At 40.0% G+C, this 22,186-nt stretch overlaps 1 protein-coding gene across 1 annotated transcript in view; it reads right to left on the bottom strand.

Moving 5' to 3' along the window:
- The window catches only part of KIF26B (kinesin family member 26B), a 277,077-nt gene that overhangs the window by 65,713 nt on the left and 189,178 nt on the right, over window positions 1-22,186 (bottom strand). The window contains exon 6 of the mRNA XM_071429169.1: window positions 711-917. Within this exon, the coding sequence (XP_071285270.1) occupies window positions 711-917 (207 nt within the window). The remainder of the gene's footprint in view (window positions 1-710; window positions 918-22,186) is intronic.

The raw sequence follows: 22,186 nt of genomic DNA, 5'->3' as shown, positions 1-22,186 counted from the left end.
GACTGGGTGAGGGACTGACCTAATGAAACAATTATGTGACAGTAATTTAGATGGCCCTGTGTCCTCTCTCTTTTTGGTTTATGAATACAGAGCCAGCTTTACAAGACTGTTTTCTAATTATACTTCGCAGTGTTACTTTACTCTTTTACTGTCTTCATGACATTTGGGTAACATAGTTCATCAAACCAAAGTCTAATAAAGATAAGAAACCTGAATATATACTCATTAATAAAGACCTGTGGATTAAAATCCCTATCTTCTTATTGCAAGCTGTACAATAGAACACTGTCAAAATAATCCTTGGTCCCTTAGTTAATAGAGGACTGCATGGTCCCTTAGTTAATAGAGGACTGCATTAGAGAACTGTAGTTCTGATCACATCTCTGTAAACACCCAACAATAACATTTTATAATACACAGTAACTTGTTGATATTGAGGATTTTCCTATTAGGCACCATTTAGCACTATTATTGAATAGCACATTATATTGAATGTATAATTTTAGGAGAAATTATTTACAGTAAAGAAAAAAGAAAGCACACCATTATTCAGCAAAAATTTAATAAACTGAATTCCTTATTGATGGTCATGGCAGACCAAATTCAGCCCTGGTAGAAATCCACTGAAAGTACTACTGCTGCAGCAGAAATGAGTTTGGCTCTGGTGCACACCCCTGCTTAGATAACTCTTCTGATCATACAGGGCCTACCTGTGATGCATCCTGAGGGAAAACTGCATCAAAAGCAAACATCTTGGGTGGAACCTGGCTGCCCCTTTTCTGGAAAGCATTCTGACCTCCGCAGGCCAGCGGGTCATACAGCGTGATTTGCTTCTTGCGGGGGTCAACTTTTAGGAAAGAGCTGGACTCAGACGTGTCTCTGGCAAGCGTGGAAGAAATGCGCACCATGACTTTGACCTGTCAGCAAACACACAAAAGATGAGCATGTTTCATTAGTTTCATTGGTTGCTCTACAACTGTTATGTTGAATGAATTTTCCAGCTACACTTGACCAACCCATATTTTCATTTTGTAGCTAGTGTCTCAGTGGAGGTCAGTGAATATGCAGGAAGTATTAGGCAGAATTTGTCCTAAACTACGAAGTGAATGAAGCCAGAACTCTCAATCTATTTCAACAAGCAACTTGTGTATTGACAATTACAATGCACATCGTGGTGTTTTAGTGTCAGTGCTACTCAAGTACAATGAGGAAGTATTACAGCACCTTGCCTTACTTTCAATATAAATTGAAAATTAACCATACCCTGGTGGCCCAATTAAGAAAGCTGAAAGGTACTCTAGACTGCTAAGCTTTCAGAACTGCTGTGGTTTCTACGAAATAGCCTGATCAATAAGAGCCCATATAAGGCAGATCTATAATTTACACCTTTGCAATTCTAATCCAAAAGCATAGATGAAATGCACAGTTCTGAGTGCCTTCATCAAAGATTTGTAAAAAGAGTCCCATTTTAATGGTCAGATTTTGAAATTACCATCAAGGGAGAGAATGTAATAAGCGATAAAAGATTTGTTAAAACATGTTAGCTCACAACTCATTAAATAGCTACATAATAAGATGTTATTCCTGAGACAAAAATAAACCTTCATAGATTTAATGAGGTTATTCTGTATCCTTAGCTGAGTTGGTAAGCAATTTAGATGTAAGTAAAACTGATGACAATCAATTAGCTTTGGTTTTCCCCATAAATTCACCACTGGCAGACACATGAGCTCCTGACTTTAGAGGACGAACATCACCTCTTTGCCAGTTCTAGTCACACCTGCACAACTTTCTCCTAGAGCAGATTGGCATTCACACCGACTAGACAGAACTTTTATGTTCATTCTCCTTAATCATATGTCACTTCTATCAAACCCACCCACGTTTAGCATGCAAGTGACCACAAAGGGTCATGTCAGCATAGGGTGGGAGCACATCTGCTGCTGGAATGGCAGATGCATTCCGGGAGGAGGTTGTAACCTCTGAAGTTGGGCTGCAGTTCCTGTTGGTCTCACTGAGACTGGTGCCCTTTGTATGCAGGTGTCATCTCATGCTGGCCCAAGCTCATCCTGCATGCAAATAAATCAGCTGCTTTGAGAAGTAAAATCTGGGAAAATTCATTTTTGACACAGTTCCTTTGAAGACAACAGAATGAGACCAGAGATTAACTAGTATTATTCAGTATTTCTGTGACATCTCTGTATGACAGTGAGTCAAATGGGTAATTTAACTCCAGTATTTTAACCTGGCAAAACAAGTTGTCATTAAATGGTGAAATGGTCACAAATCTGCTCACATAATTTCATTTTTACACAAATATCTGAGGAAAAAAGGAAAAGTACTGCTTGGGTAGGAATGTGTTCTCCTCCTGCCCAACAACTGAGCTGCTTATGAAACTTAACCTCTAACTGTAAAAAGCCACCTCTAATGTCTTGCCAAAAGCATTCTTCAGGACCCAACCCTAAGCAGAGCTGACTTCTACTGAGGACAACAGCAGCCAACACACCCAGTCAGTCCAGATGAACTGGGCAAGGTCTGTTTATTCCACCCCTAGGTCTCCTGGAAGATCGGAAGGGAAGCAGTGGTCAAGTTAGCGGGGAAGGAAGGGAGCACAACTATAAATCCATGGGGAGCAAGGAAACAAGGGGAGCATCAATCCTGTGCTGTTTTCCTATTTTCAACTTCATACGCCTTTGGCTTTCTTTTACTGTGTCCCACATTTTAAAGAAGATACCAATATCATGAGTATCAGACTGATCTGCTGGAAAACAAAATAAATGCTAATGTTCAACTACTTTAAATAAAATACTTGCATGCTTTAGAAAGCTCTTTCCCCATAAGTTTATGTGTATTTTTGGCTCCTGTGAAACCATGTCCTCCAGGTCCTTGATCTTTGTGTGCAAAGGAGAGCTAATAGAATACTCTGGGCTAAGTTTTTTTGGGTTTTGGAGAATGGATAGTGTGTGAAATTTAACATTTCATATACAACACCTTTCATATACAGGCAGTCTAAGAATTCTTTCTGGCCTCAAACTGTATGGGCTTGCAGTATTAACAGAAGCTACACTGGCTTTGTTATGGTATAATATCACTGGCATGGGTCCGGATTTAAACCTGTTCACACAAAATCAGATTAATACCTGCCACTTCTTACTGAAGGAATACTGCAAATCCTCCTAACTTCCAATAGCTATAGTGATAGAAGCTAAGGCATCAGGTTCCTCTTTCCCACAAGTAAAATACCAGTTTAACTGAAATCCTAAAAATTTACTAGCATCAGATAAACAGAATGAACCTCTATTAAAAAAAAAAAGTGCTCAACTCAGAAGCCCCAGGAACTGTCAAACAGCATATATTGCTCATCAATACTGCCAAATATAGATATTTCTCATGAAAAATAATGCTATTGCCATAAACCTTTGTACTTCTGTGCATTAGGGATTTTGTTTTGAGACCTAATGGTTCACAGAACCACAGAATCACATGGTTTGGATAAAAACTATGTGTAAGCTCTTGAGTTCAACTGTTAACATATAACTGCCAAGTCTACCACTAAGCCATGTCCCTAAGTGACATGCCTACACAGAATCCTAGATAGTTTAGGTTTGAAAAGACCATGTTCATATGTGTTATGGCAGAGGAATATCATATTGATTACATGTAGAGATCCTCTTAGCTGGAGCGCTTTTTTTACTCATCATGAAGATGTCTGTGAGCCTTGGGACACCACATCAAAGGAAATTCTGCTCATCTCCCTTTAGATCAGCCTACAGAAGCTGTCTCCACCTGAGTCAGTTGCCTGACCCCTTTGCAGGCAATAGAGAGGAACAGACTTTCTAGCACTAAATTTGCATGTTCTGTTTTATAACTGTTTTATAACTCCACAAATACCTCTTGCTTTCTCTATAACACCACAGGCACCTTAAAAGTTTACCTGATATGTAGGTGCCTACATTGTAGGCTGCCTAAAGTTATTCTCTTTTCTCCAAGAATAATAAAAATGCTCTTTCTGGACAGCACAGTGCCTGGCCCAAATTCCATGGCACATACACATACAAATCTGTGCGACAGTCTCCAGCAAAAATACATGCCAACATAAAGATAGGCACATGAGTGTCATGGACACAGCATACAAGTAGTAACAATAGATTACTTGAACTCATCTGGTACTTTGTAGGCACTTAAATATCTTCCAGGCCAGTTTCACACTAGTGAAATCCTCTCAAATTACTCTTGATTTACATTACATTAATTGAGAAAATAATTAGATCCCATCTGTGCAGACTGTATGTCCCCATTATTCCGTGGGAGCTATGACAAAACACAGGCAAACTTCCATCCTGAGAAACACATCCAGAACTACATATGTAACAGTGGTACAATGAACTAGGCAGACCAAGGCAGGTTTTAAAACATCTGAGCCAGATATATTTTCTGAGAAGACAGGCAAGCTTGTGGTCTGGCAATCAGCCTGAGATTGGGGACCTAGGACCCCTCCTGATGGCAGTGTCCAACTGAAGTATGACTGAGCTTTTAGTGCAGTCTGTCCACACTGTCCACCTGTACAGGAGGCAGAGTCACAGCTTACTTCACTGCCAGGCACACTGAGAGATTCAGCCACTGCCTGGCCTCAAAGAATTGGCAATAGCCATTTTTTTCACGCCCCGTTATGAAACATTATTATGCTTGTAACCTAAATCCAAGAAATTGGGAAAAGCATTTCCCAACAGTAGTTATGACAAGAGTAAATTAACTCACAACAGTAGAAATTATGGGAGACCACAGCTTCCTGCTCTGCTGTTTCACAGTCCTTCATGCAATTTAGAGCTGGGGGGTTAGCAGGGGAGGCTCAGAGTCTGTGCTGGCCCCTAAAAATCTACACCACAGGAGAGGCAGCACAAGGATGGGCAAATGTAACTCAGCCAGCTATGGGGATAGCACAGGAACTTACTGGACTTAAAAGAGTTCAGCTCAATTTAAGGAACAGACAGGCTGAAGATCATGGTGCTGCTCTGGGGAACTCAGAAACACAGTATGGTTAATTTGAAACTAGCTGAAAAGTGAAGTTTAGGAATGCTAATACTTTATGCTTGCAGTTTATATTTAAATAAAGTATAAATTGAACTTCTCTTTAAAAAGAATAAAGGTTTTCTGCTTCACTTCCTATGTGTCATTACTCCTTCAGTCCACTGCTACAGTTTCCCACTAATCTCTTGTAATTGAAGCATCTCAGAGACACCACTTGCAATTAAAGGGAGCACTCAGTCTGCCAGAAACTCTCGTTTGAATTCCAGCCATCAGGTCTTGGCAGTGCCCAGCCTTAGATGCACCTCTGACTGTTCCTATGGGGAAACATGAAAGCAATCTCCTGAGACATGCACTCTTGGTAAAACAAACAATCTGGGCCTAATTTTGATCTAATGTTTCACCCATGCAAATCTGGCTGAAGTACGCAAGAATTACTCTAGCTTAGGAGTGGAGAGACAGAATAAAAGAAAAGGTCACTTATTCTGCATCACTGCTGTGCATTTACTTCTCTGAATTTCAGTTCCTGCCTTCAAAGACATGACTTGTTCTTACATGAGTTCTACAGTCACTGAATTCAACAATACTACTCCAGATGTGAAATGCCACAAGTAAAAGCAGAATCAGAGCTCTGCTTTTCAGTCTTCCTCAACAGGTTTGGGGTTTTTTTTGTTGTTTTCTTGGGTTTTTTTGTAAATTTGTCTATGTACTTATTTCACACATACATGAATGTATTTCAACTATATACACCATTTTTTAAAGCATATACATTTTCTGAATATATTAATTTTTTTTCATAAATTTCTCTCTAAACAGCAATTATTGGCATGATGGGTTCCTTCATGGATACCATTGAGTCACATCAAGAGAAAACCTAGGGGAAATGCTGTATTATCACTATGCTACTGTACTGTAAAAATAAGCATAAAACTTTTAATCAACTCTCTAAAAATTTCAGTTGCCTGAACCATTTTTCTTTCTCCTTTTTTATCTAATGCATCCCTATAAGCACACCTACTATTTCTCAAAGAAGGAATTTGCTAATTGCAGGATTTTCCCCAGATAAACTCAATTTGTGACCTGTCACAGACCTTTTGTTATGCTCATACTCTGTGGAGAAGGACAAAGGTTCAGCACACTCTGCAAAGTAGAACTGGTGCCAAAGAAATTATAAAAAGAAAGCAGAGTCCAGGCACTGACACTGCCATGTCTCCTGTGCCCACAGGGGTCTGTCTGCAGGACCAGCAGCAAAACGAGGAGGGGAGGTGGGAGAGGTAAAGCTGTGTCTAATCTGTATCACACACCAACAGCTACAAACACAGACTGCAATGAGGCAACACAGGCAGAGATCCACACTGGGGATGTTATAACTTCCTTCTACTCTTGCCTGTAAGATTTCATTTGGGGTTCATTTATCTAATTACTGCAGGGACAGGGCTAGACAGCTGTTGCTTCAGGCGCTGTGCTTGCCTTTATGAGCTGCTTTTCTCATCAATCATTTGAGCAGCTTCTGCTGGATGTGTTCTGGGTAGTGGTGGGAGGCAGGAGCTGCAGTGCAGTCACACGAGAGACAGGCCAGCCAGGACTATTGAGCTGTTTCAGCACTCCATCAATGTAATGGCAATCACTGGCTGCAGGAATAGCCTTATTTGAGGTTAATGAAGAGTAGGTTTTGTAATTTCTCACTGTTACAGTTGTAAATAATGGTGTGAGACATGCATTTTTGCTGTAGCCAGCTGCAAAGTACTACAGCACAAGAAAATCTAGGCCATCCTTACGCTTGTGCACATACATGCTTTTGCATGAGGCCTGTAAAGTTTGAAGCCTTTCTACTGTGCTCAGACAATATGAAATCACCTGTTAAGTATGTTAAAGGATTTTTCTTACAGGTTATGAGACAATTAGTTGATCATGATAACATGAAATCTAGGAGGTCAAAATAAACAGACTGACCCAGAATGCAACAAATGCAGCATTGTATGAGTGGACATTGCTTTAATGGAAATATGATCACATTTAGAAAAAAACACAAACAAATAAACTCGGATGAATTATGCCAGTGTAACCTGGTCAGGAAGCATGTACAAACAGGCCTTGTTGTCCTTGCTTTCTGTTTTCACAAAGGTAACACTCCTAGGCTTCAGCACAAATTAGAAAATACATAGAGCTGCTCACTCTTGCTGTTAGTGGAAATGGCTGCAATGATACTGATGCTTTGGAGAAGCAGTGAAAATAACTGAAAAAGCAATAGCATTGAAGCATGCAGGTCTCCTCTTTTGTTACAACAGTTCCTCTGTTTCTATCTTGGGTAGTTGCTAAAACTTTACTGGCGCATAAACCCCATCCTGTACAGCAGTGGAACTAATCTGGACTTCTAGCAATAATGGAAAGTAGTGGCTGCACATTGTACCCAAACACCAATCATGTTATTCAAAAAATTTGCACTTAACATTGCACACTTTTTGACTTGGACAATTCAACTTTAATAATAAATTCAGTAAAATCTGGTGTGAAATATGCTCAGGTCACAGGGGACAGCTCAGTGGTTTCCTGTACTGTTCGTGGCAGCAGTAGCTGTGAGTTTGTCACTATGGTTTGGTACAGTTAAAAGAAAATGCTGAGCACCAACACTGTCTGAAACCAGCATATGCATCAGACCAACCATTCAGCTCTAACATTTCTACTTCAGCATTTACTAGATTCTAAACTAACAGAGAGCACTGCAACTTTCTTCTACTTGTAAAAAAATTAATTTAAAAATAAGCAAACACCCCCCCAAAAACACCAAAAAAAACACCCCAAAAACAAGCAAAAAAACCACCACAAAACCAAAAAAAAAAAAAAAAAAGAAAGAAGACATGAGGATCATCCCATCATGGTAAACAGTCTTTTCTTAAGGCTCCCCACATGCAGACTGGGTTCCTGGCTTTCCTTTTGCTTCCTTATGATCTCTTTAAGGTAAGTCTGTGTTTCAGAACTGCATAACTAGGCAGGAGGAGGATTTTTCCCAGCTTCAGGCATTCTCCATATACCTGTATTTATGATAGGACCAACTCTTTAAACATCACTGAGAGTGGCACTTTCATAAGAACTGAGCAAGCCACAACAGCCTTCAACAATCCCAGCATGAACAACATGGGATCAGCTGGCAAATCTTGTCTTCCCTGCTGCAGTGGATCTGCAGGTATGTAAGCATGCACCCACTGCCTACTGGCTCCAAAACACTACTGCAAAAATTTACTCTGCTTTTCCCACTCTGATGAGAATTTATTTCTCTGTGCACAGGACAAGTACAGTTTCACTGCCATGAATTTCAAGATCTCATCTTTTCCTTGGCACCTTTCAAAATCAAGCATGTATTTCCCTTCACCTCAGTGATTTTTAGAGTATTTCCCCCCTTCCTTTCTTCCTAGTTACTACAAATTTTTGAAAAAGGGTCTTTAGACACACAGCATCTACGTAGTAAATTAAAAAAGATAAAAACTTTTACCTGGCACAAAATGGAGAACTGGCAGCTTTCCCTGTAATTCTTGTCCTCTGCTATGGTATGGCCATACCCAACTGTCTGCAAGATGTTCCCTTGCCCAAACTAATTCAATAACCATGCCTGGAATTATTTGGGAGAGACAAGTGCCCAACACCATGCCAGGGACCTTGTTAACAATGCAGGACTATGATGATTGAGTGCCAGTGCCCAGGGATATTTCCTGTTCCTGTTTAATTGATTTTATAGTCTGTACCAGGTTTAGTTCCTTTCCAGTAGCTGGGGTTTGGGACTGTGTTCTGGATTTGTGATGGGAACGGTGTTGATGGCACAGGGACATTTTAGGTACCAGTGAGCAGAGCTTATACAGAGTCAAGGCCTTACAGCATCCCATGTCACCCTGCCATCAAGTAGCCTGTGGGTGCACAAGAAGCAGGAAGGGGACACAGCTGGGAGGGATGACCCCAAGTACCTAAAAGGATATCCCCCACAGCATGGCAGATCAGCATATAAATCTGGGGGAAGCAGGAGAAAGAGGGAGATGATCAGAGTTATGGCCATTACACATGATGAAGCCCTGCTTTCCTGGAGATGGCTGAGCACCTGCCTGCCCATGGGAAGTAGTGGATGAATTCCTTATTTTGCTCTGCCTTTGCCTGAAGCTTTTGCTCTTTCTAGTAAACTGTCTTTATCTCAACACAAAAGTTTTCCCTTTTACCCTTCTGATTCCCTTGCACATCCCACTGGGAGAGAGGGACAAGAGGCTGTGTGGGGCTGAGCTACCTGCCATCGTTAAGCCACAGAACTGTCCCAGTCACAGATCCTTGCACAGCTTAGCCATGTTTAGCATTCTCTAAGTTAAATACAAGAAACTCAGTCTGTGCAGGAGTGGCCTTCCAAGCATGTGATGTGCCATATGTTGCTCTGTTCTATTCCAGCCTGGTTTGATATGTACAGATCCTACAGACAGATCAGCCAAACCCATTAAACACATTTGCAGCATCAGCAAGGCAGGCTCTCTAAAGGAACTTCTCTACTCTTGTGATTGATGACAAGGCTGCTGTCATTCCTGCTGCCTGCATAAGGCTGCCATCAGCCCCCTGGGGAGGAGGAGACAGCAATGGTGAGTCACTTGGCTCTTTCTCATAGGCCATGCTCTTATCCTGCTGCTGTGCACAAAGACTGAAGAGAACTTTGCTTTGCTTATTTAAGCTTCCTCTTAGAAACCTGCCCTTCCAGCAAAACATGACTGAACTGCCTCAGCTGTCACAAGGACTGCTGTTGATAGAAAGCAGAAGCAGTATCAACAGTAGCAATATCTCAAGCACATGCCTTGATAATTATGTCTGCTATATTATTTTTTAAATCCCCAGTTTCCCTTCTGGTGAAGCTGTGGAAGAGGTGCACAGGATGCAGCTTGGGTAAGTATAAGCAGCAGGTCATCTTACTACTAATTAAAGAAAGTGTGGCACTGAGGGCTTCACATTATATATTCTCAGGAGATGAGGAATTCCAAGATGAACAAGGCTCTCTGTTTTTTTGTCTAAGGAAACAATAATTTCTATGGAAAGAATGCAGATAAAAGACAAAGTTTCTTTTTCACATGTCTTTGAGATGTCTTTTCAGTGTTAGAGAAACAAAGGATATACAGGTATTGCAAAGAGATGTATAATCACAATTGTAAGCTTTTCCATTATTTATAAAGATGATCTCCATGACTGCATACAAAAGAAGATTCCCCACTCCGCACATAAAAGTGTACGCCATGGCACCATAAATAACAAGCAGCAATACAATCAGACAAGAAGGATTTACATTATTTAAACCAAGCCAGAAGTGAAAAATTGCAGCTTAATGCATATAATGTGGAAAAAAAGATGTGTAAAACTTTGGAGTGGCAGCTCCAAAGTAATGACAGACAGTAAATAAAAGGGATCATTCTAACTAGAAATTTGGGAATTCATGGTGAGGAAAAAAATCCCAAAGAAAGCACAGGGGCACATTGTGAAAGAGAGTCTATATAAATGGAAGGAGGCACAATCATCATATTAGGCAATATAGGTGAGATATCTAACAAGTGCTTGGGTATTCAGAGGAGAAATCCAGTCTCCAGAGGGAATATAAGGAGCCTCCAGCACTATATGTTGCATGAAACAATCAGTAGAAACTTCAAGGAACAGAGCTAGATGCTTTAGTGAGGAATGTAATACATCACAGTGTCATTGAATTCAGCAATAATTCCTCACTTACCTCGAAGCATATGAGATGAGGATTTGACCTTAGTTAGGAAAAACCAGCAATAAAATTAAATTTGGAAAACAAGGAAATTATAAGACCTGAGTCCAAGCAATGATATGATCTATATTGTTAGTGAACATTTCACCTGAAGATCCCTCAGGGCTTTGCAGTCTTCTGACAGGATCAAGACATATATTTACAATTATTCTTAATTTTCAGTGGCAGAAATAAAGCCTAAGAGTAAATGAATCATCTAAGATCCCAGGAAAAGTGTGCTTTACCTAAACAGACTACCTGAACTCTGGTTCTTCCCTTTCTTATCCCATAACTGTAGGCTATAACATTTACAAGAGCATAAACATAATATTACATTTACTTTTTTTTTTCATGTTGTATCCTTTTTAATGCTACCCTCATGCTTATATATTTGGCAGTGGTACAGGGAGGCACAATAACTTCAGAGCCCTAGTATCCACTCAGAATTAATGAGATCCATTTGTAATGCTATACATTATCTCAAATTAAAAGTGCTTTTTTTGAGCCTTAACAGAAATCTGTGCAACAGACTTTTTTTGAGGGAGCTTGATTCTGCATTCCCTGGAAACAAACAGAATTATCTATTGTACCTGGAACAAGAGAATAGAAGACAAGGTCATACAAGATGCATCTGAAGGTTCATATAACTCCATAATATTCCATCTCCAACAGTGATCCCACATTCTGGCCATGAGCCTCCCACTGTGGTGGGCTGCACTGCCATCCCTCTGCTCCCTCCCCAACTGTGCTTTGCCAATACCTGTATGGCTCACGTGCCATTCACATCCTATGAAGACTCAAACTGGGTCAGGAGAGAGCCACAGGCTCCAATGAGTCAGCTTCTAGTCTAAATCAAATTTGCAGCCCACTAGGAACACTGCTGGGGTTGGGAATGTTTATAGTGCCACTTGGGGGATGTTGTCCCTCCTTTTGGAGGTGGGGTGAGAACTGCCCCACAGAAGTTTCCCCTAGGCACGTACAAGACATGAAGTTGCCTCTCCCAGCTCTTCCAGAACCAGTTGCTGAAGCTCTGCTTGCTTGTGTTTCTCAGACTTTGGGCTTTTTAATGCTATCCCCAGTCCTGACATTCTATTGTTTTCTGACCAATAGTGAACATAGTGTTGGGATTTTCAGTAGCCTCTAGAAGGCACTACAGCCTGATGCTTACCCCCTTTATTTTATTAAGGAAATAAAATCCAAGGAAGTCATATATCTGAGCAAATTTGTTCCTAAAAGCAAACACAGCCTCTGGTGGTACAAGGATGCTCTTACATATTTGGAGAAACCCAGACACGCATTAGCCAATTCTACAGTGCTGGTTCTAAGGATCTCTGTGCATTACTCTGTGATGCTGGCTCCAGGTACAGCACAGCCCATCTCCACTGCATCCTGTGCTCCTCTGGGAAGAAATCCAGGCATGCAGGCAATGAGGATGTCTGCTTAGCACTGATCCTTAGCACTGTCTGCTTAGCACTGAACCTGGCCTGACTGATCACAGAACCAAGATTACAGGAGTGGACTGCTTTCAGTGTTTTGGGGTTTTTTTTGTACTAAACATAAACATAACAGAACAAAAATTACACCAAATCAGAGAGGCTGACAAACAAAAACAACAGAAACAAAACTGAATGGGAGCCCCTGATGGGAACTAAATGCAAACAGTACTTTGACAAATGGTACTTGTCTCATGTCACAGAAAGCCACTAACTTCCCTTACCCTCAGCTGCAGTATTACAGCATAACATTGCCACTGACCCTCCTCCTTGATAAATGCAATGCTACAGCAACAAAAAACAGCCACTGAAGAGCCATCTGCCTTGTGACCCCTACCACATGATTTCATCCACTGTTTGCTGTTTATTAAATGTTGCAATAAATAGCAGCAGTATTTGTGAATAGATCAGTAACCAACCACTTGCCCTAAAATGAATATCCAGTGCCTGTTAGCAGGCTTTCTACATTCCCTCAGCTGTTATTCTGCAATCTTAATTTGGGCAAAATTTCTATCCTCTTCAACCTCAACTGCCATCTTCTGACTTCTGAGTGCTTAAACCATGCAACCTTAACATTCCTTTAATACTGCTATTTGTCAACAGAATAATTCATTCTGCTGTAACTTAGGAACTGTGTAATTCTTCTAGCAAGTAGCAGACTTTAATGAATGGCACCTGATCAATAATGCAGAATTCAACATTTGAGAAAAAATAAAAAAGCCTTTTTCATGAGGAGTGTCTGCAGGAAATGTCAAAATCATTTATCAAGGGTCCAGGCTGATAGCCTGCAGCTGCTGTCCACAAGAATTATAAAAACATACATTGTTGAGTCCTGAAAATATGTTTTTTGTACTGAGTATAACTGGATTTTTCCACAAAATAAGGACTTATTGAGTATGAATGCAATGGTCTTTACCAGAGTTTTGTTAAAGTAAAACTTTGCCACAATAGTACTTTGTCCCTAAGTTGCTAGTTATACAGGATTATTTTAATTTGGTTTCCAGGTGCACCTTTAAAACAATCCTCACTGTAATTCTAGACAGGCTGAGTCGCTTAATACATTTGTATTTGAGTTTCAAAATCTCAGATTAACAAGGTAATCAGGCAAACATTACAAACCAAGACAAGAGTAAGCGTTTTATCTCTTCCTGATATTTAGGTGCAGCATGTATCAAAGGAACAAGTAGTCTTTACTGGTTTGGAAAGCTTTTACATTTCCTAATAAATGGTCTAACAAGGAAGCACAAGGTTACTCCAGCTCCTTTGCTGAAAATTCTCATCCAGAAGTATATAGAGCAGCAATAGTTAAGGGCTACAATCACAATTCACAAACATGAGCAAGATTATGAAAATAGAGGTTTGATGAAGTTAAGTCCCACATGGCTTAAAAACTTTAAGTGGCAAAGATGTCAGATCCTGAGTACAGCGTGATCAGTTTTCAAGGTATGCTATTTAAATAGCTAAGAATAATCTCATCCTGGACTGTACATATCCAAGCAAGGCTCCTTTCATTGTACCTGGGATGCAGCAGAATGGGGACTGCAATGGTTTTGTAACCTTACTTTCTAAAGATCAGCCACTTGATCCGCTTGGAACTGCTTAGGAAGGCTTCACTTTGAGCTAGATTGAGCTACACTGGCCATTTGATTTCTCTTTTCTGATGCAGGCAGAAAGTGGTGGATAAGAACAAGTGGAGAACCTTGATGAGGGTGGGCAGGTCAATTCTATAGCTCCATCTCTCTCTCTGAGCTGGGTGACAGAGCTGGCTGCTCCATCTCCTCTAAACTCTGAAGATTTCCACTTTGGATGCCTTTGGGGGCCAGCGATTCCTGCAGAGAGCCTGCAGCTCTGTTGATACTACTGGAGATAATGCTAGCTATCACACCAATTAACCTGCTTCTAAATCCATCTCTTTAAACAGTGCTTTTCCACCTATGACAATTTCTGTGGTGACACTGCTATTTGTCATTGGTGGCACGGCATGCCAGACAATGGCTATAAAAGTAGCAGTCGGTGCACAGGTTTCACAAATGATTGAAGCAACCAGCCTTTTCTTGAGCAACAAAGGGATCTTTCATCTTCAGATAATTCATCCTCCATGCTTGTCACTACTGCAGCCTAGCATCAGGAAAGAAACATTCTTTGATGCTTGTAAGGTTTTATCACTCATCACAAAATAGAGAGATTAATGAAGGGGAATAAGGGGGGGGGGGGGGTGAAGATGAATTTATTATTTTTAATAAAAAGCATCTTCCCACAATAGATTAGAGCATAGGCAGAAGAAACAAGCAAAGTAAAATATATCAGAATGATAAAAGGGTGAAGGTACTACAACAAATTACACTTACAGAGCCATTTTTAATGTGAAACACAGAAGGAAATTTGATTAAATATTCAAACTTCACATCTAACGTGATCCTAAATCAGCACTGTGTGTTAGGGAAGGAGAGAGATCTACTGCCTGTCTGTCTGGTGAAGGATGGTTTTATACCACTAAACCTGAAAAGGGTATGTCTTGAAATGACTTGAGCCAGACTGATCATATACATCAGTATGAAATGTGAGAAGCACAGAAAGCCAGTGTGGCCAGAGCTGGGCCAGAATCCAAATCAGAGTCATGCCAACCACAACAATATTTAGATTTTCACTGGTGGAGCCAAAGTCCTCACTTGGATCAACTTTGGTTGAAAAAATTGTGGTTTTTCCTCATTCATTCAGTACATAAAACCTTCCAAATAGTTCCTGGAATTGACAGTACTACATTTAGACAGAATGAAGCTCAAATCTGTCCAGTTGGGAAGCTTGAGGTATAGTAAGAGGCATTATGACAACTATTAAGGTGAAAAATTAACAACTTGAGTTTTTAATTGCATGTCTAAAGCTGCCTTTATCACCTCATGTCCATTACTAAAGCTGTACTTTAGTCCTTCCTTTTTTTAAGGACTTTCCTCACAGCAACATTCATCTGTCAGTGCTGCAAACCATGCAGCCCTGTGCTTACCTATTCAACAGTCAAGTTTCTTCCAACAGTCAAGTATCTTTCATTCTTACATAGTATTTTTGCTAAACAAATAAAAAATCAGGATATAGATCTTAAGACAGTGTGCATCTCAACTTTGGGTATACTTACATCTGGATTTTGATTCCAATTATTCCATAAGATAAAGCTAATAATTGGTAATATGTCATGGTTCACACACTACTTTGTCTACACCACTGCTCTTCCTGTATTTTTGTTAAATGCTGCACTGAATTCTGTTAAATTCTGCTAAATTACCTGACTGTAGGTGAATGCACATTAGCAAATATCCAAGACAAGTTTTGGTAAAACTAACGTTGCATATGAAAAAAAAAATGTATATAACATATGGCATGTAATGTAAAAGAAATTCATTCTGTCATTAATTTTTACAGATTTGTATAGATGTTTCAAGAAATGTAGCTCTGTCAAGGTGCTCCAGGACTTACCCCATTCTGTGTGCAATAAGAAAAAAAAAAGGCACATTTTCAATGGAATGGTTACCTCAGGATGTCCTCGGATACTGAGGAATTCAGTAAACCTCTTAATATTATTTTAATTACAATGTTGCAATTCATCATGTCAAAACATAAACATACAGATTATATAAAACTACATTAGGAGACCTTACATAGCCCTGATTAATGGTCTCATAGGTTGTAAAATGAATCCAAACTGTAAATTTAATCTGCGGGCTTTTCTAAAATGTGAATTATTGACTTGACACATTATAATAACTCTTTCCAAACTGTTGTGGTCTATGGTTCAAATCTTTTCTCTATAGCTCACTGACATGCGGAGTAAGCCTAATTTACTACATCTCTTGCTGCATGAACATCCACAGACTGCAGCATCCTCTGAAATGTATTCCAAAACATTGCAAGGAACCAGAGGGACAAAGGCATGAGGAAGAAAATGCCTTTAATCAACAGTGACTTCCAGATAAGAACCACTCAGAATCCCTCCTACTAGCTCACCTGGCAGAAAAGTGTCTACCATTAACAAGGTACACCAATGCCTGAATATGTTACAAGGACTCTGTGAATCAGCTGCCTTGGCTCTCCCATGATTTCCTTTAGAAAGAGGTAATTTATTTGCTGGTTCAGTATGCTGTGATTTTCTATAGGCCTAAGACAGGAGAGAAATTTCTAATACCTGGCGGATTATATCTTGATTGCTGTGTTAACACGAGCCTCAAAGAAAAATCCACTTCAACCCAAAAATTTCAATCACCTTTAAATAGTTCTGAGGACTGAAACAAACCTCAGCCCATTTAAGAAATTGTAGATTCTATGGGCAAAGAAGCCATTCTGGATCCAATGGTCCTACAGACCGTAGAGATACAGCTGGGCCAAGCCACTCACTTGTGTCACTCGCTGCTGCCAACACCCACAAAGGGCATGGAAACATTGTCCCCTCTCCCTCAACAGCCAGGGATGAACTCAAAGCCTGTCCTGCTGAACTTCTATTTCCCTGGAGTTAAAATGCCAAACTCAAATCAGGCAACATATTTTGCCTTCTTTTTTTCCTGTGTAACAGGAGAACTCTCAAACATAACCAAACTGAAAACTGTATCTTGTTGAAATATACAATTGAAGATCTTTTGGTTACAGAAAATAATTTACGTTTTAACTTGACAACTTTCAATTACATCTTTAAAGACTCAAAACTCAGAATTCTTATTTTTTCAAGACAAAAAATTTGTTTTATTTGAATAGAAATAAAAAATACAAAAGACTAAGATTTTCCAAGAAATACTGAAAATATTTTGGATTCATTTAAAAATTCTTTGTTGGAAAAACAGTGTTTTCCTCTCTGACTTAAAAAAAATACTTTGAAAATATAGCTTATATGATGCATTACATTAAAAAAATGAAATTAAAATACTCCATACCTATAGAGTAGCGTAAACACAATTGTTTAGGGGTGGAAATAAAACCAAATCGAACAATAAACCAACCAAGCAACATGGGACTGGAAAAATTTCAGCTATTTTTTAGCTCAATCACTAGCTCCACTTTCAACCATCAGTTTTAAATAACCCAATTAGATTAATATTGGCAACTAGCATGACCTGACAGGGAGCAGCTATCTTGATATATAGACATTAAAAAAAAAAAATGACATTAAAAACTAAGTTGTTGCTTTAGTAGAACCAGACCTACTTACTGGGTATGTATCAAACATTTAAATGCTGAAAGAGTTAAGAAAATCCAAGCTGAACAATAAAATCAACTAGTTTTTAAATATGTACACTAGACTCCATAAAACTGAGGAAAGTAAAACTGAGCAAACTGATATCTATAAAGAATTCAAATCACACAATTATATTATCTTTTTGAAGTAGTGTAACATACATTTTGCAGAGTTAATCTACACTTCATTATTCTCTCTAAAAATGAGTATTCAGGGAAAAGTCTACACACATACACTACATTTTCCCATTAAAAAAAAAATTATCTTAACATGAAGCAAAGTAAGTTTTGTTTCCAAAAAAAGAAATCCCCAAAATCCAGCCTAAAAGTCAACACATTTTTGCGCAGAAAATTTTGAAGTTTCAGTAGACATAGATGGCATACTGCTCTAAATGTACATTTTCCAAGAAAAAAGTAGGAATGCTTTTCACATATAAACCTAGAAAAACATGTAGAAATCATTATTAACCCTTTGCAAATAGTTTCTGCACAAGAATAAAAATGTAGAGGAGAAGTATACAGGCTCTCTAAACCAAGATGAAGCTGGCTTTTCTATTTCTAACATCCCATGTTCCCTTGGAATTCTCAAGGGGAAGTAACTCTAAGAATGTTAATATGAAGCCTTTCACTTCAATATGCAATACTCACTACTGCCTAAGGAACCACACCTCCTACCACATGTCACCTAACTGCCTACAACCACTAGTAAAGAATCCTTCCTCTGATTTTCCCAGCCAATGCCGCCTCACACAACTGAGTTCAAGATGTCCTTTACTCCATCAGGAATGGCCTTTGATAGAGGCATCAGGAGACTGGACTGTACAGACCACTGACCTAATTTTTCCTGTTACAGAGAGGCATGTACACGAGTTTGTATGGATCTACCTGATGTCCTTGCAGCTGAATCTGTGCTCAATGCCTTCAAGGATTCCCTCCAGTCCATTTTACATTTGTATACAACTCGAGTTGCTGTGACTCATTAGGTACATACCATTATTACTTTGCAAGAAGCTCAAGTATCTCGAAAAGAAAAGTTAATCTCTCTGCATCTGACAATCAATAAATCCAAGACATAACTGGGTTAAATATGACTCTCTCCTGATAAATTCTATGGATTTTCAGTTATGCATTACTCAACACAGTAATTTTATTCATAATCAAATTGCAAAATTACTCTTTAAATTACTGAAAGAGTGAGTGCAAAGTAATCCCAGGACTTGCAGGATCTCACCTTCCTTGCAGTATCATTCAGGCATAGAAGTATGCTGCCCTGACCTACACTGGATGCCATGTGCCCACCAAAGCTGCTCTACCACCCCCCTCTGCAACTGGACAAGATCAACCCACCACCACAGGGAAGGAAAAAAGGTGCTGAACTCTATTTGTCTGGAACAAATGGCACTGTGTAAGTGTCCAAACAAGCACAAAAAATGCTGCATGGTATTGATGGTATTTCTATTCATCTACCACAAGCAGAGCCTGAGCAATTTTCTTGCAGTTTTCTATCAGCACTCTTCATTTCTCGCCTGGAAAAGCTCTAATGCTATTCCAGTCCTAAGTCTTTTCTGGACAGAGATGGAAACCTGCCAAAACCTGCAGGAGTACTGTGAATACTGTGAATGAGGTGTGCTAAGGAGTCTTCTGGGACTACAGACTCAATTTTACACAAGGTCTGAGCAAGGGTGTGAACCCAGATGTCAGAGGTAAACTATTGCATTAACCTACTGTGCCTTTTGTCTGCATTCATAACAAACTCATGCTGTATTTAATGGACAAGGCTGTACTTTCTTCACAGCCACATGGTGACAAAAGAAGTGCTATAATATTAATTTGTAGGGGGAAAAAGTACCACGTGGAGCCACCTTTTGCACTGACAGAAGATGCATACTTTTCCAGTGACACCACAGAGAACAGTAATCAGAAATGAAGGGGGATTTTTTTCAAAAGCCTTCAAAGACCCAATAAGGCTGCAACTGAGGCCAGTGATAAAATTCCTTTTGCCTTCAGAGGAATAGGAAGAGAAGTAGGTCCTTACTGTGCTCTGCCAAATCTTCTGCCCTCTTACCCGTGTCTTATGCCACAGCCCGGACTCTGTTTTTCTCATGTCACAGGATCATAACCTACTCCTATATGTTATCTTATTTTCTAAATCAAACTAGAAAAGCAGATGAACACTGAACAAACTGATGGGAAAGATAAAAACAACTGCCACTAACAAGCATTTTTTCAGTGCACGATGGAAGGGAGATATGTCTCATCTGAGAGCTGTAAAGATTTTTAAAATACTGCTCTAAAAAATATGGAGATTGTTAATTGAGCATTCATAGTTTAACACCCTTATTGTGACTAACCAATGAGCATATTTATCCAGTGGATTCACTGCCATGAAATTAAAAAGGAATAGGGTTGCTTTGGTTTTTTTCCCATTTCAGCCCATGATAAATTCCTCTTTATTTTACTAGCTCTCTCACATTGTATTAACAGGACTTTATGAAGTTTGCCTGGCCAAAGGCTAATCTAATTACATAGACCTTTCTGGATCAGATCCATTTGTCACAGACTATTTCAGTGACTTGGCTTCTGTCTGTGCATGTATGTTTCTATAGAAAATTATAAAATCAATGTTCTCTCCCCCAAGCTGTGAGTTTCCATACTTTTATATACAGCCTTCTGAAAATGTTCCAAATGTATTTTAAAAAGTAAAAAAAAAAAGAAAATTAAAAAATGGAGAGGTCGTTTTTTAGCATGAGTTCATCTGAAATGATTGTTTACACTGCAAAATTACTGTGTATCAAATAAATATTTTTCTGCCTGGGATAGTCTTTAAAAATATTCATTAAGACACAGAGATGCAACTTCCTTTTCTCTTCTCACTCTTCCTCCTATGATTCCCATCTGCTTAAATCATTACTTTTCTGCAGCAAAGGCAATTCCACAATGATGTAAAAGACTGGTTTATGTGGTCAAGGACTCTGAGTGTGTACTTCAGTAGTCAAGAGAAAACCCACATGGGTATGATGTACCTCTTGAGGTGTAAAATGTGTGTGGAGGGAATCAAAAGCAGATGTCAGGTTAGATTCATCCTTTCCCTGTTCCAGTAGATGAAACTCCGTGTGCCGAGTCACGTAAGAGCGCGCTGTGTGCGTGGGGCAGCTGCACATCCACTCGGGGGTGCAGGAGCCCAGAGCCAGCCCAGGAAACATGGACTGCTCCAGGTGCACTGCTCTGCCTCCTTGGCCCAGCACTCCAGGCACAGCCAGGCAGAGCATCAGCCAGCAGGACGCGTCACCCGGCTTTGAAACTGGGAGCTGCAGTTTTGGGCAGAGGGGAGCTTGAGGTGCAGCCACAGTCAGTCCTGTGTGCATGATAGAAGACTTGACAACCTTGCTTAAATCTTAAACCCCACTAAGCTTGACTGTTTGTCCTCTCTCTGGCACTGCAGCGCTGCTGAGGAGGTCCCTCACCAACTGGTGATTCCCACAACATGCAGAAAGTCTACAGAAGAAAACCTGGTTTTCTGGGAACACCAACCTTTTAAGGGCTCAGATAATCTCACACATGGAAAATCCTACAAATCCCAAACAAAAGTTATGTAAGACTTACTTTCTGAGGTTCTTGAGAATATATTAGGACTAAGGCACTAAGTATTTCCCCACCCTCAGCAAGAACTCAGAGGTATTTCAGGCATTCATGTTGATAGAAAGTTTTCTGCTTTGTTACACAAAAACTTCAGTTCAGCTATTCAGCCACCAGTCCACCTGTATCCTAACAAAGTAACTTACTACTACTTCTCCTGATCAGCCTCTTTTTTTGTCTCCCCGTGTCTTTCCCTCCAACCCCTAATAATTTTGCTGTAAAAATCTGAAGACCAAAAGGGACAGAAGCAGCAAATGTGACAGAAACAGAGAGTAAACAGCTAAGAGGTTGAAGAATATAATGAACAATAATCTAGAGAAGGTGCAAGTGCAGATACTGCCAAAGAACCTTTCTAGTACTGTCACCTTTAATAACTTTCATCTTGAGTTTTGCTAAGACATGAAAACGAAACCGTTCAACTCAGATGTCTGCTGCTGGTCTGTCTGCCTGTCAGCCTCAAAGAGCAATTTGGTTTCTGTATTTCTCTGCAGCAGCACAACAAAGTCATCGAGCTACTGAATCCCATATTCTCACAGTATCTACAATAAAAGGGGCTCCCAAGGTAGAGCAGCATACCAGGGAAATCTGTATTCCCACTGAACAGACCCAGATGGGATCACTGTGATAAAAGCATGCCAAGACCAAAGGAAATGCTGCAGGAGCATGCCCCACTCCAAAAGCAACAGCTGGCAGGACCATGGAAAGCTCATGAGAGGAACCCTGCAGCTCTTGCAACCAGGAAGGGAAGGTAGTGCTAGAACACAAGGAAGCTCAGGAGTTGCCTAGAGCCCCCACTATCCCTCATGTCATTCCCATGTGAAATGAAGCACATGGGGGACAGAATATGGGGCAGTTCTACCCATCTGCAGACTTTCCAGTCTGAGCAAAGGGAAGGAGCAATCTGTAGATCTTGTTTCTGGTAGTGTTCAAGTTAATTTTGAGGCACATGCATCCAGCCCCAGGGTCCCAGCAAAAGCCCTGCACAGATGACCCCAGGCATCATTCAGGTAATGGATTTTTAAAGTTTACTTGACCAACGCTAAAGAGTGTTTTCTGAGAA

Source organism: Agelaius tricolor, unplaced genomic scaffold (genome assembly GCF_023055355.1).
Source record: "Agelaius tricolor isolate 1412-34295 unplaced genomic scaffold, bAgeTri1.0.p SCAF_1, whole genome shotgun sequence".
NCBI classification, from domain to species: domain Eukaryota; kingdom Metazoa; phylum Chordata; class Aves; order Passeriformes; family Icteridae; genus Agelaius; species Agelaius tricolor.
The sequence above is the reverse complement of the archived record's forward strand: the minus strand, read 5'-3'. Positions and strand labels throughout refer to the sequence as shown.